We start from the raw sequence: 17097 nt of genomic DNA, 5'->3' as shown, positions 1-17097 counted from the left end.
GCAGTAACCCTAAGGTTAGAGCTCAGCGCAGACAAAATGGCTCCGGTAGGTGGGACTGCAAATACACATGATTTTTCTCTCTAGAACACATAGCGCAAAAGTTAGCTCACGTCTTTTTCCCGCCTTCCTGGACAACACAGTGCCTCCGATTGGCTGAACTGTACGTCAATCTTAATAGGCGCAGCTGATTGGCTGGATGAGAGGAGACTGTTGATTGATTGGCTGCCTCGGCGAGAGTAGGGAGAAGTGACTGATGGTATCCATGGCGGAAGGTAAGAGAGCCGTGCTCTGGGCATATGCTGTGGGGGACGTGTGGGTGTTGAGCTGGTGACGGAGCATCATGGAGGAGATGGAGCCGGTAAGAGATTTCCGCCAGTATGCGGAAGGGATGATGGAGATTAGCGGCAATAGAGAAAGGCTGTTGCTGAGTGTGATGTGATTTACTAGATGACATGCCGGAGACGAGGCAGGCTGATCAGTGTGAACAGGGGGCATGGCAGCCTGGGCGCTGGATGGTGGATCAGCACTGAAGACTGGTGCCCTGGGTGTAAGGTGGCACATACAGGTTCTCCATGTGATTGGGAAGCCTCAGTGTGTCTTATAGAAGTGATGACAGTCATCCCCACAGTTATAATGATCACTGCGCCCGCCCCTTTATCCACCTCCTCCAGGTTTATAGTGAAGTCAGATTCCTACTGTAAGTAAATATGGCGTCTGTCATTGGGACCGTCTTACGTTAGATTCTCTTATTTTACATTGTATTAGGGCTTTAATTTAATTTTTTTAAGGAAAACATTCCTGGTGGTTGCCGAGCAACAGCAGGATGTGCCAGTGCAGTGACCACTGGGGCGGCTCCTGTGATTTCACCCTTCGTTCACAGGGTGGAGGCTTTAGCCACATGGTGACTTCTTTTCAGCCGTATACGGATGTCGGTGAGAACCTGGCTGATGTTTTCTGGTCCCGGTTGGCTTCTGAGAAAACACAGTCTAATGACCTATCCGCCGATCTGATATTGATGACCTATCCTGATAGAAGTAGACATCCCCTTTCATTATCGGATAACCCCTTTAAAAACTGGGAAAACCCTTTAAGGCACCTTCCACACGTCCTTGTCAGTGATGATGTCAGTGGTCCATCAGTGAAGATGTCCATTAAGGCCTCATGCACACGGCCATTGTGTGTTTTGCAGTCTGCAAACTGTGGATTCGCAAAACACGGATGGCGTCCATGTGCGATCCGCAATTTCCGGAATGGCAGGGACAGCCTTTAATATAACTGCCTATTCTTGTCCGCAAAGCGCAGACAAGAATAGGACGGGTTATATTTTTTTTGCTGACCACGGAACGAAGCAACGAACGCGGACAGCACAGAGAGTGCTGTCCGCATCTTTTGCGGCCCCATTGAAGTGAATGGATCGGATGCGGACCAAAACAACGGCCGTGTGCATGAGGCCTAAGGCTGCATGTGTCTTTTTTGCTCTCTCTATCATTCGTATTCCATGAGCACTGCTAGGCTGAAAGAGGTTTTTCAGAGCATCTCCTACCAACGGTCAGTGAAAAAACACTGACAGAACACTGATGCCAGTGAGGGAAAAGGATGTGTGAATGAACTCATTAAAGCCATGGAGAGCACATGTCTGCGAGTCACTGATGTGTGTTGGGGTTATCCAACACCTATAATGCCCCCATGGTGTTGGCCAGATTTGACATCAGGGCCGTGGAGCCTGTAGGCAAATTTCCACCTCTGACCCCTCTATGTTCCCACGCTCCAGCCACTCAAAACTGACTGGGCATCTTACCTGTGCCCGGTTGCTATATGTGGCTCTACGGCCTGTTAGGAACCCCCCTGTCTTATCCCAGGGCTCTGGCGGGAGATGTACCTGCCCCCCGTCAAGTAAAGGTTTTTTTCAGTAACAAAAATGTTCTCCACTCCTTAGGTCGCTGTTCAAACAAAAAACAGCAAAAAATCGCCTCCCGGTTCCCCTTCTGCTCCTGTACCAATCCCCTGCCCTAATTTGCTTCCTGGTCCAGCGATGTGACCACTGCAGCCAGTCGCCATCTGTATCAGGTCACCGCCTCAGCCACTGATTGGTTGTTGCAGTCACATGCTCCTGCCTTGGAACATTATCGCGGGACCAGGAAGCGGAGATCGGCAGGGCCTGGGCAGCATTGGTACAAGAGGGAAGCGTGAGGTGTGTGTTTTTTATTTTTGTGTTTGAACAGCAAACACGGAGTTTAGACCGTAATTTTTTTCTCCCAGAAAACCCTTTGCAGACCGTGTGCTTATTGTGGACAGACCCTTTTAAAGGAGTTCCCCATGGCCTGCAGCTCTGAGGCAGTCGCACTACTACTAGCGCCTTCATGGTTCCGCGGGGTCACCTGCATTAAATACCGTCCTTTTTACCCTTCCCAGGCTAAGACATGGATGACCTGAACCTTCACTACCGATTCCTCAACTGGAGACGCCGAATCCGTGAAATCCGTGAGGTGCGAGCTGTGCGTTACCAGGAGAGGGCCAAGCACATTACGGTAGATGGGGATACCCTAAGGTGGGGAACGGCCCTCGGAGATTGAGGGTGATAATAATTCTCTGTAACTGCATGTGATAAACTTATGTTATTTACGGGGGGAACGACTCCCATCATGCACACAGCTTCCTCCCGTTAGTAAGAGTACTGTGAACCTGAAGTCACTCTTCTCTTCTCTGCATTTGCTGCTCATATGAATTCAGCCATTTTCAGGCTAGGGGTGTAATGTTCCTCAGTGGTACTTTTGACGGTCCAGAAAACTTCCCAATGGATTCTTACTTTATCTCGTGTTGTGCGGCGGATGTGCATACACCGCTGACATGTACATGATGTTCCTCAAAGGCGTGGCTTCTGTCTCTGACTGGTGGCATTTACTGGAGCGTCATGGGTCGTCTGTGGAACTTACATACTAGACCCATGCATGCCATGTGCTTATATCAGCTGATTTCAGCTCAATTGACTGTGTCATGACTTTCACCCCGACTGCAGATGTCAGGGGTAAGAAGGATGGGAGATGTTGGATTTCAGCTTGTCCAATCCTTTATTCTTGCAGTGGTTTATTGCCCTCTCCCCATTGAGAAGGTCAGTCAACAGCTCTTCAAGGCGTAGGGGCTTTCAAAATGGCTGATCTCCATCTGGAGCCCTGACTGGGCTCCTGAAATGAGACCAAAACGGTCGCCAATGCGCCTTAAAATTTGCAGATGGCGACAAGACTTTTTAGTCTTGTCGCCATTTGCAACTGTACCGCCGCACTCCTGCGCAGCCTACGTTCTCTTCACTAGCACACTGCACAGTTAAGGAAGGAGTCAATATCTCTCCACTGTGACGTGACCGCCACTATCACCAATGGGGAGATAGCAGGGAGGAGGAGGGGAGGAGCTGTGGCCACTGCGCCACCAATGAATGTGAAACATGAATAAAAGTGTCTCAATAACAGGGCATGCGATCCGCGGCAATTAACCCCTCAGGTGCCACATCTGAGGGGTTAATTGCCGCAGATCGCATGCCCTGTTATTGAGGCCGGTTGCAGAGTCTGTGATACCGCTGCTGACACTTGTATAAATGAGTTAAAGAGGACCTTTCATGGGTCCAAAGAATATGAACTTAGTAGCAGGCTGCATAGAGCGGCGCCCAGGGATCTAAGTGCACTTACTATTATTCCTGGGCGCCGCTCCGTTCACCCGCTGTGGCCCCCGGTATTTTCAACATTCAGAGCAAGGATGAGGAGATGCCAGTGTCTCTCCTTCTTCTCCCTGACAGCAGCGCTGTCCAATCAGAGCGCAGAGCCAGGGAGTTTTTTTTTCTCAGTGGCTCTGAGCTGTGATTGGACAGCGCTGCTGTCAGGGAGAAGGAGAGACACTGGCGTCTCCTCATCCTTGCTCTGAATGTTGAAAATACCGGGGGCCACAGCGGGTGAACGGAGCGGCGCCCAGGAATAATAGTAAGTGCACTTAGATCCCTGGGCGCCACTCTATGCAGCCTGCTACTAAGTTCATATTCTTTGGACCCACGAAAGGTCCTCTAATTACATTCATTGGTGGTGCAGTGCTCCCTCCCAAAGCCCCCTCGTCCCCCCCATTATCACTTGCCACAAGCCTCTTCCCCCCCCCCCCCATTGGTTTATGGTGGCCACAGGGTCCCATCCCCTCCATTGGTGGCAGTGGCAGATTACACTGCTGGGGCTCAGATCGTTACCATGGCAGCCAGGACGCTACCGAAGTCCTGGCTGCCATAGTCGGCTCCCTGCTGCTGTGTGTACAGAGCCCAGGGCAGCAGGGAGAGTGTGAAGTCCTATTCACCCCAATAGATCTCTATCAGGGTGACTAGGACAAGGGATGAAAAGATCCAGTTTCTAGTCCCTAAGGGAAGAAATGGTTATTACATAAAAAGTAAAAAAAATAAAAATACTAAAAGTTTAAATTGCCCCCTTTCCCAATTTTACATATAAAATTTACAAACTGAAGAATAAACCTATTACATATCGCCATGTCCCAAAAAGTGTGAGCTATTAAAATATAAAAAAATATTTCTGCTTGGTGAAGGCCGTAACAAAAAAAAAAAAACTCTAAAAATGGTGAATTGCGCGGTTTTGTCACCTTGTCCACCAGAAGATGTCACTGGATGTGAGAGGTATGTGGTGCTGTATTCTCCTATATGTAGTGCTGGATCACTACTGTGACCTGCGTCTCATCTTCTCCAAGTCCTTTTTTTTATTATTTATTTTATTATATGCATTTTAATTTTGGCGACTAAAAAATGTAATTTGGCTCCTAGATTTTTTAGTTTAGGAGCCAATGGCTCCTGGTCATTAAAAAAAAAAAAAAAAAAAAATTAGTCTGGAGCACTGCCAGTACAGGTCCTATTCATCTGATGATGTAGCCAAATTTAAAGGGATTAGCCTAAAATGTTGTTCCTCATGCCGGCAATGTGCGTTCCGGGTTTTGCGGACCGCTCATCGCCAGCACTTAATAGAAAATGCTTTATCTTGTCTGCAATTGCAGAATAGGATATGTTCTATTTTTTTTTTTTTTTTTTTTTCAGGAACGGAAATGCGCACCCAGAAGTGTGGGTCCGCATTTCTGGATCCGGGCAGCACATCGTGCGGCCCCATAGAAATGAACGGGTCCGCAATTCCGTCCTGCGGAATGCGGAACAGAATTGTGAACGTGTGAATGGACCCTTAAAGTAAGAAAATCATGACATTTTTCAGCGCTGCAGCCAATCACTGGCTAAATGTCTAGTTAAAGGGCTTGTCCGAGATAATTAAGTCTTGACCAAGCCCTACAATTGCTTGAAACGAAAAATGATGGTTTATTCACCCCTTTCTCCTGCGGACCCCCGCAGTGCTACACCGGTCTTCCTTCCATTGCTTCTTTACAAGCTGCGACAAGAATGTGGTAGCATTTGGCACGTTTCACTGCAGCCAATCACTGCCCACAAGGGCCTACACCTGAGCGAAATGATTGGCTGTAGCAATCGCGTCTCTTCTGCAGTTTGTATACAAGCAACAGCAGGAGGTCCGCAGGGATCAGTGCTGGAGAAAGAGGGGAGTACACCATCATTTTTCATCTGTCACCACATATCTAGAAAAAGAATACAACTGACATGGGAGATGGGCACTTGTCAGCAGATTCTGAAGGTCTTTGTCCCATCCCATCGTGATATTTGGCCAAAATCTGGAGAAATAAGCCTTTAAACCTTATGTAAATTAGTCCCTTAGTGCAATGAGGGTGCTGCCGTTGGACCTGAGGCTCCACTCATTTTTATGCACCCATCGCTTTGACTGTCAGAGCCAGTGAGGCTAGACTTAATGACACCCGCTCTGAAGGCTCGCAGCTGCGCATGCACCTCTGTGATTGACGGGTGCTCAGTGCAGGTTCCATTCGCCCAGTGAGCTTAAAGGGGTTTTGCCACTTCAGCAAATAGCCTTTATTATGCAGAGAAATTTTCCATGGTTACGACCTCCCTGCTGTCCAGCAGCGGTGGCCGTGCTTGCACACTATAGAAAAAACCACCAGCCTACGTGAGCTCCCACGGTTCCTGCCACCAGAGAGGCTGGCATTTTTTCCCCTTCGCCTATGACAGCACCCCTGGAGAGACCGCCTCCTCCTCCTCCTCAGGACAGGAAACAGGAACCAGAATCTAAATATCGACAAAATAAAAGTTATGTTTTAAAATAACTATAATATAGGTACACTCAGCGCAATAATTATATTTATAGACACCTCTGAGTTATAATACACTGGGCCACGACTATAGACCTCCTGACCTTGAGTATTCTTTATTAGGAACCAGAATCGCTTTAAAAGAGGGTCCACCCCCTCTATGCCCAGTTCTGTTTCCTGTCCTAAGGCACAGGTGGAGTTGGAATCACTGTTTTGAAAGAATCAGAGCTGCGGGGCCCCAGCTTTTTCAACTATTAGGAGGGTTACCCCGGGGCGGCGTAAGCCTCCTCTAGGAGTCGCTGCGACAAGACTGGGCTCTCTTCTCTTCCTACCCCACTCCAGTCTCCTTCCCGGCCTGGGCGGGTTACGGCCTTCCTGGGTGCAGCGAACCCCTGCGATGAAGTTAAAGAATCTGCTAGCGCCCTGCTAGCACCCTACTAGCCGCATCTAACCCCCCTCCAGTGACAGTGATGGATTATCTGTTTTGGAGGAAGAAGTAGAATGGCAATCTCCTAACGAACACTAATGTCCTGGTTAAAGCAGTTAGAGCTTCTATGGGTTTAGATGATGAGAAATTATCACAATCCGTTCAGGACTTAGTTTGAGGAGCTAGGTCCCAGAAAGAGAGAGGTTTTTTGACGTCCATAAAAATATTCAGGCTGTCATTTCCAAAGAGTGGAAGAAACCAGCTAAAAAAAAAAAATAATGTATTCCTTCCTCTGTTAAACGTAAATTATCCTTTTCATGAACGGGTTTTCACATCTTGGGATAGGGCTCCTAAGCTTGATGCCTCTGAAGCCAAAATTTCCAGGAAGGCAGCGCTTCCCTTTGAAGATATGGGATCTCTTAGGCTAGGTTCACACCTGAGCGTTTTACAGCGCGTTCCTACCTCTCCTTGTGGTTAATGGCAGGCCTGTTCTGAGCGCACGCACCAGAAGTGACGCGTGCGTTCCACCTGAACAGGAAGGGAAGGGGCCAAAAAACATGGCGGGCGGTGCGCGGCTTTTGAAGAGGGGACGCCGTCCAGGCAGCATGGAAGGAAGCAGCAGCAGCAGGCGGCCAGATCTTCCTTCCATAACCCTTGAATGCACGCAAAATGCAAGTAGAAGGGGAGATGCAACAGCGCACTGAAAGACAGGAGCTACACTCCGAATCCAGCATGGTACTCGTGGGGTTATCCCCTCTATCTCATTTTAGGAGATAATTTTTTTTTCCTTTTGGTAACTGATTATGGGTTAAGTTAATACAGGTTAAGGAGGCCCCAAGAAAAGCTACTCGTAAGACTAAAGCCAGAGAATGTGGAATTTGCAAAAGAAAGTTGAGCCCATCCTACCCCAAAACTTGTTGTCAACCCTGTCTGGATAAATTGGTATAGGAGGAATCCCCAGCCTTATTCCAGAATATTCAGGATTTAGTCAAAATGGAGGTTCGTTCCTCTGTGGAACAATTTTAAAAAGTCCCTTCCAGGCTCGTCCAAACATAGGAAAGCTCAGGTGATTGAATGTGACACTACTGAGTCTGATTCAGAGGAATAGGGAGTAATCACAAGCTCAGATTCTTCCTCTGAAGATCTTGCGGGGAGGCCACTGTTCAAAGTGGAAAATACGGAGTTACAGTTGCAAGAAAAAGTATGTGAACCCTTTGGAATTATATGCATTTCTGCACAAATTGGCCATAAAATGTGATCTGATCTTCATCTAAGTCTCAATAGACCATCACATTCTGCTTAGGCTACTTTCACACTAGCGTTGTTTAAATCCGGCGTTCAATTCGGACACCGGAACTGCCCACCGAATCCGGAAAAACGTGTGAAAACGGATTACATTTTAATCCTGATCAGGATTTTGATCACAATGGAAAAAATGCATTGGAAAAAACGGATCCGCCATTTATGAACTTTTTTTTCACATTTTTCGGGTTTAACATGCAAAAGCCGGATCCGGTTTGACTGAACACACGGCGCAGGATCCGGCGTTAATGCAAGTCAATGGGAAAAAGACCGGATCCGGCGTTCAGTCAGTGTTCAGGATTTTTGGCCGGAGGTAAAAATACAACATGCTACGGTTTCTGAAAAGCCTGATCAGTCAAAAAGACTGAACTGCAGACATCCTGATGCATCCTGAACGGATTACTCTCCATTCAGAATGCATGGGGATAAAACTGATCAGTTCTTTTCCGGATTTGAGCCCCTAGGACGGAACTCAGCGCGGGAAAAGAAAAACGCTAGTGTGAAAGTACCCTTAAACTAATAACACACACAGAATTAAATGTTACCATGTTTTTATTGAACACACCATGTAAACATTCACAGTGCAGGTGGAAAAAGTATGTGAACCCTTGGATTTAATAACTGGTTGAACCTCCTTTGGCAGCAATAACTTCAACCAAACGTTTCCTGTAGTTGCAGATCAGACGTGCACAACGGTCAGGAGTAATTCTTGACCATTCCTCTTTACAGAACTGTTTCAGTTCAGCAATATTCTTGGGATGTCTGGTGGGAATCGCTTTCTTGAGGTCATGCCGCAGCATCTCAATCGGGTTGAGGTCAGGACTCTGACTGGGCCACTCCGGAAGGCGTATTTTCTTCTGTTTAAGCCATTCTGTTGATTTACTTCTATGCTTTGGGTTGTTGTCCTGTTGCAACACCCATCTTCTGTTGAGCTTCAGCTGGTGGACAGATGGCCTTAAAGGGCTTCTGTCACCCCACTAAACTCATTTTTTTTTTGTGTACTTATAATCCCTATCCTGCCATATTGCCATACATTATGTTATTAATAATTTTCGTTCAGTAGATTTAGCAAAAAATGTACTTTTATGATATGCTAATTACCTTTCTACCAGCAAGTAGGGCGGCTACTTGCTGGTAGCAGCCGCAGAAAACTGCCCCCTCCTCTTGTTGATTGACAGGGCCAGCCGCGATCTCCTCCTCCGACTGGCCCTGTCAGCATTTCAGAAATCGCGCGCCTGTGTTGATTTGGCGCAGGTGCTCTGAGATGAGGAGGCTCGCCTCCTCAGCACTCCCTCAGTGCGCCTGCGCCGATGACGTCACCAAAAGAGAAGACGTCATCGGCGCAGGCGCACTGAGGGAGTGCTGAGGAGGCGAGCCTCCTTATCTCAGAGCGCCTGCGCCGAATCAACACAGGCGCGCGATTTTTGAAATGCTGGCCAGAGGAGGAGATCGCGGCTGGCCCTGTCAATCAACAAGAGGAGGGGGCAGTTTTCTGCGGCTGCTACCAGCAAGTAGACGCCCTACTTGCTGGTAGAAAGGTAATTAGCATATCGTAAAAGTACATTTTTTGCTAAATCTACTGAACGAAAATTATTAATAACATAATGTATGGCAGGATAGGGATTATAAGTACACAAAAAAAAAATTGAGTTTAGTGGGGTGACAGAAGCACTTTAAGTTCTCCTGCAAAATGTCTTGATAAACTTGGGAATTATTTTTTCCTTCGATGATGGCAATCCGTCCAGGCCCTGACGCAGCAAAGCAGCCACAAACCATGATGCTCCCACCACCATACTTCACAGTTGGGATGAGGTTTTGATGTTGGTGTGCTGTGCCTCTTTTTCTCCACACATAGTGTTGTGTGTTTCTTCCAAACAACTCTACTTTGGTTTCATCTGTCCACAGGATATTTTGCCAGTACTGCTGTGGAACATTAAGCTGCTCGTGCAAACTGTAAACGTGCAGCAATGGTTTTTTTTTGGACAGCAGTGGCTTCCTCTGTGGTATCCTCCCATGAAATCCATTCTTGTTTAGTGTTTTACGTATCGCAGCAGTGCTGAACTTTCTCCATTTATAGACAATTTGTTTTACCGTGGACTGATGAACAGCAAGGCTTTTGGAGATACTTTTTTTAACCTTTTCCAGCTTTATGCAAGTCAACAATTCTTAATCGTAGGTATTCTGAGAGCTCTTTTGTGCGAGGCATCATTCACATCAGGCAATGCTGCTTGTGAAAAGCAAACCCAGAACTGGTGTGTGTTTTTATAGGGCAGGGCAGCTGTAACCAACACCTCCAATATCATCTCATTGATTGGACTCCAGTTGGCTGACACCTCACTCCAATTAGCTCTTGGCGATGTCATTAGTCTAGGGGTTCACATACTTTTTCCACCTGCACTGTGAATATTTACATGGTGTGTTCAATAAAAACATGGTAACATTTAATTCTTTGTGTGTTATTAGTTTAAGCAGGCTGTGATTGTCTATTGTTGTAACTTAGATGAAGATAAGATCACATTTTATGACCAATTTGTGCAGAAATCCATATTATTCCAAAGGGTTCACATACTTTTTCTTGCAACTGTATTTAATTTCATAGAAGTTATCTTAAAGAGGAGATATGCTGAAAGGCATATATTTAAGATATTTATGGATGATGTGTTAAGTTTCACTGTATATAGGTGATTTTGCGGTCCTTGGAATCTTGTCTCAAACTGAGCAGTAGAGTACAGAGGACCCTTTTAAAGATCTGGAAAGTTCCTGTTTCCTGTCCGGAAGGGGAAGGATCTCTCGGAGGTGCTCTCATGGGCTCATGGAAAACGGATTACCGTTAAGAGTAATCAATGTATTTCTTGTCAAAAAAACGTATGGTTCTTTCCGGATTATATTAAAAGGACACTGACAGGCCCGATAAACATATTTAGTTATTCCTATGCAGTCATAGATCTATTAAAGTGTATTCCAATGATATAAGTGTACCCCCTGTCCGCATTGTAAACCATGTAAAAACAACTTTATATTCATCTGTCAATCACATTTCTTTATGCCCAAGGGGCGTTTTTCCTAATACCTTTGTGCCCAGCCGCGCCTCAACTGTTGATTCCTACCGCCGCCCAGCTCATTATTATTCACTGCGCTGGGCGGCTCTTACATTCCCCGATCCTGTCAGCGGAGAGAAGAGTTTCTTGGCCGGCGCAGGTGCATTAACTATCTGAATTTCTGATGACGTCAGCGCTCTGAAGCGCTGGATAAGAGTGCCTTGGAGGAGAGATCGGACGCAGGCGCATTCAATTACAGGCTTGGGAGGGTGCCGGCGCATGCGCAGATGGTCCGATTGAGGCCGGTGCCCATAAGTATCTATCGGGCATGCGCAGGAACTGACAGGATCGGGGAATGTAAGAGCCGCCCAGCGCAGTGAATAATAATGAGCTGGGCGGCGGTAGGAATCGACAGTTGAGGCGCGGATGGGCACAAAGGTATGAGAAAAAACGCCCCTTGGGCATAAAGAAATGTGATTGACAGATGAATATAAAGTTGTTTTTACATGGTTTACAATGCGGACAGGGGTTACTCTTTTATATTATTGGAATACACTTTAATAGATCTATGACTGCATAGGAATAACTAAATATATTTATAGGGCCTGTCAGTATCCCTTTAAGCTTGAAATGTTTGAACCATTATCTAGTGTCCGAGAGGTTTCGGATGGAATCAATCTCTTTCCAGACTGCTTTATGGCCACTGTAGATGTGGAGGATGCATATTATCATGTCACTATCTATCCCAAACATCAGAGGTTTTTGAGGGTTGCAGTTCAGCTTAAGGAAGATTCCTTCAGTTTCAAGCCCTACCATTTGGACTGTCCCAGGCCCCGAGGGTCTTCACCAACATTGTATTAACCTCCTCAGGACCGCCGTACGCAGGATTGCGTCTTTGCGGCGGCCCTGCTCTTCTGGGTGGACGCGCCGGCGCGTCCTCTCGCGAGACGCGAGATTTCCTGTGAACGCGCGCACACAGGCGCGCGCGCTCACAGGAACGGAAGGTAAGAGAGTTGATCTCCAGCCTGCCAGCGGCGATCGTTCGCTGGCAGGCTGGAGATGTGTTTTTTTTTAACCCCTAACAGGTATATTAGACGCTGTTTTGATAACAGCGTCTAATATACCTGCTACCTGGTCCTCTGGTGGTCCCCTTTGTTTGGATCGACCACCAGAGGACACAGGTAGCTCAGTAAAGTAGCACCAAGCACCACTACACTACACTACACCACCCCCCGTCACTTATTAACCCCTTATTAGCCCCTGATCACCCCATATAGACTCCCTGATCACCCCCCTGTCATTGATTACCCCCCTGTCATTGATCAACCCCCTGTAAAGCTCCATTCAGACGTCCGCATGATTTTTACGGATCCACTGATAGATGGATTGGATCCGCAAAACGCATCCGGACGTCTGAATGAAGCCTTACACGGGCGTGATCAATGACTGTGGTGATCACCCCATATAGACTCCCTGATCACCCCCCTGTCATTGATTACCCCCCTGTAAAGCTCCATTCAGACGTCCGCATGATTTTTACGGATCCACTGATAGATGGATCGGATCCGCAAAACGCATCCGGACTTCTGAATGAAGCCTTACAGGGGCATGATCAATGACTGTGGTTATCACCCCATATAGACTCCCTGATCACCCCCCCTGTCATTGATCACCCCCCCTGTCATTGATTACCCCCCTGTAAAGCTCCATTCAGACGTCCGCATGATTTTTACGGATCCACTGATAGATGGATTGGATCCGCAAAACGCATCCGGACGTCTGAATGAAGCCTTACAGGGGCATGATCAATGACTGTGGTTATCACCCCATATAGACTCCCTGATCTCCCCCCTGTCATTGATCACTCCCCCCTGTCATTGATCACTCCCCCCTGTCATTGATCACTCCCCCCTGTCATTGATCACTCCCCCCTGTCATTGATCACTCCCCCCTGTCATTGATCACTCCCCCCTGTCATTGATCACTCCCCCCTGTCATTGATCACTCCCCCCTGTCATTGATCACTCCCCCCTGTCATTGATCACTCCCCCCTGTCATTGATCACTCCCCCCTGTCATTGATCACTCCCCCCTGTCATTGATCACTCCCCCCTGTCATTGATCACTCCCCCCTGTCATTGATCACTCCCCCCTGTCATTGATCACTCCCCCCTGTCATTGATCACTCCCCCCTGTCATTGATCACTCCCCCCTGTCATTGATCACTCCCCCCTGTCATTGATCACTCCCCCCTGTCATTGATCACTCCCCCCTGTCATTGATCACTCCCCCCTGTCATTGATCACTCCCCCCTGTCATTGATCACTCCCCCCTGTCATTGATCACTCCCCCCTGTCATTGATCACTCCCCCCTGTCATTGATCACTCCCCCCTGTCATTGATCACTCCCCCCTGTCATTGATCACTCCCCCCTGTCATTGATCACTCCCCCCTGTCATTGATCACCCCCCCCTGTCATTGATCACTCCCCCCTGTCATTGATCACTCCCCCCTGTCATTGATCACTCCCCCCTGTCATTGATCACTCCCCCCTGTCATTGATCACTCCCCCCTGTCATTGATCACTCCCCCCTGTCATTGATCACTCCCCCCTGTCATTGATCACTCCCCCCTGTCATTGATCACTCCCCCCTGTCATTGATCACTCCCCCCTGTCATTGATCACTCCCCCCTGTCATTGATCACTCCCCCCTGTCATTGATCACTCCCCCCTGTCATTGATCACTCCCCCCTGTCATTGATCACTCCCCCCTGTCATTGATCACTCCCCCCTGTCATTGATCACTCCCCCCTGTCATTGATCCCTCCCCCCTGTCATTGATCACTCCCCCCTGTCATTGATCACTCCCCCCTGTCATTGATCACTCCCCCCTGTCATTGATCACTCCCCCCTGTCATTGATCACTCCCCCCTGTCATTGATCACTCCCCCTGTCATTGATCACCCCTCTGTAAGGCTCCATTCAGACATTTTTTTTTGGCCCAAGTTAGCAGAATTATTATTATTTTTTCTTACAAAGTCTCATATTCCACTAACTTGTGTCAAAAAATAAAATCTCACATGAACTCACCATACCCCTCACGGAATCCAAATGCGTAAAATTTTTTAGACATTTATATTCCAGACTTCTTCTCACGCTTTAGGGCCCCTAGAATGCCAGGGCAGTATAAATACCCCACATGTGACCCCATTTCGGAAAGAAGACACCCCCAGGTATTCCATGAGGGGCATATTGAGTCCATGAAAGATTGAAATTTTTGTCCCAAGTTAGCGGAACGGGAGACTTTGAGAAAAAAATTAAAAATATCAATTTCCGCTAACTTGTGCCAAAAAAAAAAAATTTCTATGAACTCGCCATGCCCCTCATTGAATACCTTGGGGTGTCTTCTTTCCAAAATGGGGTCACATGTGGGGTATTTATACTGCCCTGGCATTCTAGGGGCCCCAAAGCGTGAGAAGAAGTCTGGTATCCAAATGTCTAAAAATGCCCTCCTAAAAGGAATTTGGGCACCTTTGCGCATCTAGGCTGCAAAAAAGTGTCACACATCTGGTATCGCCGTACTCAGGAGAAGTTGGGGAATGTGTTTTGGGGTGTCATTTTACATATACCCATGCTGGGTGAGATAAATATCTTGGTCAAATGCCAACTTTGTATAAAAAAATGGGAAAAGTTGTCTTTTGCCAAGATATTTCTCTCACCCAGCATGGGTATATGTAAAATGACACCCCAAAACACATTCCCCAACTTCTCCTGAGTACGGAGATACCAGATGTGTGACACTTTTTTGCAGCCTAGGTGGGCAAAGGGGCCCATATTCCAAAGAGCACCTTTAGGATTTCACAGGTCATTTACCTACTTACCACACATTAGGGCCCCTGGAAAATGCCAGGGCAGTATAACTACCCCACAAGTGACCCCATTTTGGAAAGAAGACACCCCAAGGTATTCCGTGAGGGGCATGGCGAGTTCCTAGAATTTTTTATTTTTTGTCACAAGTTAGTGGAAAATGCTGATTGTATGAAAAAAAAAATAAAAAAAAAAAATCAGCATTTTCCACTAACTTGTGACAAAAAATAAAAAATTCTAGGAACTCGCCATGCCCCTCACGGAATACCTTGGGGTGTCTTCTTTCCAAAATGGGGTCACTTGTGGGGTAGTTATACTGCCCTGGCATTCTAGGGGCCCAAATGTGTGGTAAGGAGTTTGAAATCAAATTCTGTAAAAAATGACCTGTGAAATCCGAAAGGTGCTCTTTGGAATATGGGCACCTTTGCGCATCTAGGCTGCAAAAAAGTGTCACACATCTGGTATCTCCGTACTCAGGAGAAGTTGGGGAATGTGTTTTGGGGTGTCATTTTACATATACCCATGCTGGGTGAGAGAAATATCTTGGCAAAAGACAACTTTTCCCATTTTTTTATACAAAGTTGGCATTTGACCAAGATATTTATCTCACCCAGCATGGGTATATGTAAAAAGACACCCCAAAACACATTCCTCAACTTCTCCTGAATACAGAGATACCAGATGTGTGACACTTTTTTGCAGCCTAGGTGGGCAAAGGGGCCCACATTCCAAAGAGCACCTTTCGGATTTCACCGGCCATTTTTTACAGAATTTGATTTCAAACTCCTTACCACACATTTGGGCCCCTAGAATGCCAGGGCAGTATAACTACCCCACAAGTGACCCCATTTTGGAAAGAAGAGACCCCAAGGTATTCGCTGATGGGCATAGTGAGTTCATAGAACTTTTTATTTTTTGTCACAAGTTAGTGGAATATGAGACTTTGTAAGAAAAAAAAAAAAAATCATCATTTTCCGCTAACTTGTGACAAAAAATAAAAAGTTCTATGAACTCACTATGCCCATCAGCGAATACCTTAGGGTGTGTACTTTCCGAAATGGGGTCATTTGTGGGGTATTTGTACTGTCTGGGCATTGTAGAACCTCAGGAAACGTGACAGGTGCTCAGAAAGTCAGAGCTGCTTCAAAAAGCGGAAATTCACATTTTTGTACCATAGTTTGTAAACGCTATAACTTTTACCCAAACCATTTTTTTTTCACCCAAACATTTTTTTTTATCAGACATGTAGAACAATAAAGTTAAAGCAAAATTTCTATATGGATCTCGTTTTTTTTTGCAAAATTTTACAACTGAAAGTGAAAAATGTCATTTTTTTTTTGCAAAAAAATCGTTAAATTTCGATTAATAACAAAAAAAGTAATGTCAGCAGCAATGAAATACCACCAAATGAAAGCTCTATTAGTGAGAAGAAAAGGAGGTAAAATTCATTTGGGTGGTAAGTTGCATGACCGAGCAATAAACGGTGAAAGTAGTGTAGGTCAGAAGTGTAAAAAGTGGCCTGGTCTTTCAGGGTGTTTAAGCACTGGGGGCTGAGGTGGTTAAAAATGATGGCCCATGTCTGGGAGTGGGAGGTAGTTATCATCTAAAAGATCCAGTTTGTGCCCAAATCAGACTTGCAAATTCTTAGGGATGATCTTAGATTCCAGATCTCAGAGGTGCCTTCTACCTCTACAAAAGCTCTTTTGATCAAGCCAAAGGTTCAGGTTCTTCTCTCCCGTCAGTCGGTTTCCTTGAGGGAAGCCATGTCTGTGCTGGGTCTCATGATGGCCGCTATTTCAGGGGTAGAATGGGCCCAGTATCATTCGACTTGGGCTACTTTCACACCTGTGATAGGTGCGGATCCGTCTGGTATCTGCACAGACGGATCCGCACCTATAATGCAAACGCTTGTATCCGTTCAGAACGGATCCGTTTGCATTACCATTTGTTCATGATAATGCAAACAAATCTGTTTTGACTTACACTGAAAGTCAATGGGAGGCGGATCCGTTTTCAATTGCACCATATTGTCAGTGAAAACGGATCCGTCCCCATTGACTTACATTGTAAGTCAGGACGGATCCGTTTGGCTCCGCATAGTCAGGCGGACATCAAAATGCTGCAAGCAGCGTTTTGGTGTCGGCCTCCAGAGCGGAATGGAGGCTGAACGGAGGCAAACTGATGTTTTCTGAACGGATCCTTATCCATTCAGAATGCATTGGGGCTTAACTGATCCGTTTTGGGCCGCTTGTGAGAGTCCTGAAATGGATC

The 17097-nt window shown here is 46.6% G+C and overlaps 1 protein-coding gene across 2 annotated transcripts in view; it reads left to right on the top strand.

The window, feature by feature from the left end:
• The first annotated feature begins 209 nt into the window (after positions 1-209).
• The window catches only part of SPRYD3 (SPRY domain containing 3), a 50430-nt gene continuing 33542 nt past the window's right edge, over positions 210-17097 (top strand). Inside the window, exons 1-2 of one of the 2 annotated variants that reach the window (XM_040425788.1) lie at positions 210-272; positions 2413-2548. In XM_040425788.1, coding sequence (XP_040281722.1) covers positions 2421-2548 — 128 coding nt within the window. In that variant the 5' untranslated portion in view covers positions 210-272; positions 2413-2420. Of the gene's footprint in view, positions 359-2412; positions 2549-17097 lie in introns of both variants that reach the window. The other variant, XM_040425789.1, reaches the window with a different exon arrangement.

The sequence above is a fragment of the Bufo bufo genome, chromosome 3 (assembly GCF_905171765.1).
Source record: "Bufo bufo chromosome 3, aBufBuf1.1, whole genome shotgun sequence".
NCBI lineage: Eukaryota > Metazoa > Chordata > Amphibia > Anura > Bufonidae > Bufo > Bufo bufo.
This window is presented reverse-complemented; position numbering and strand designations above follow the sequence as displayed.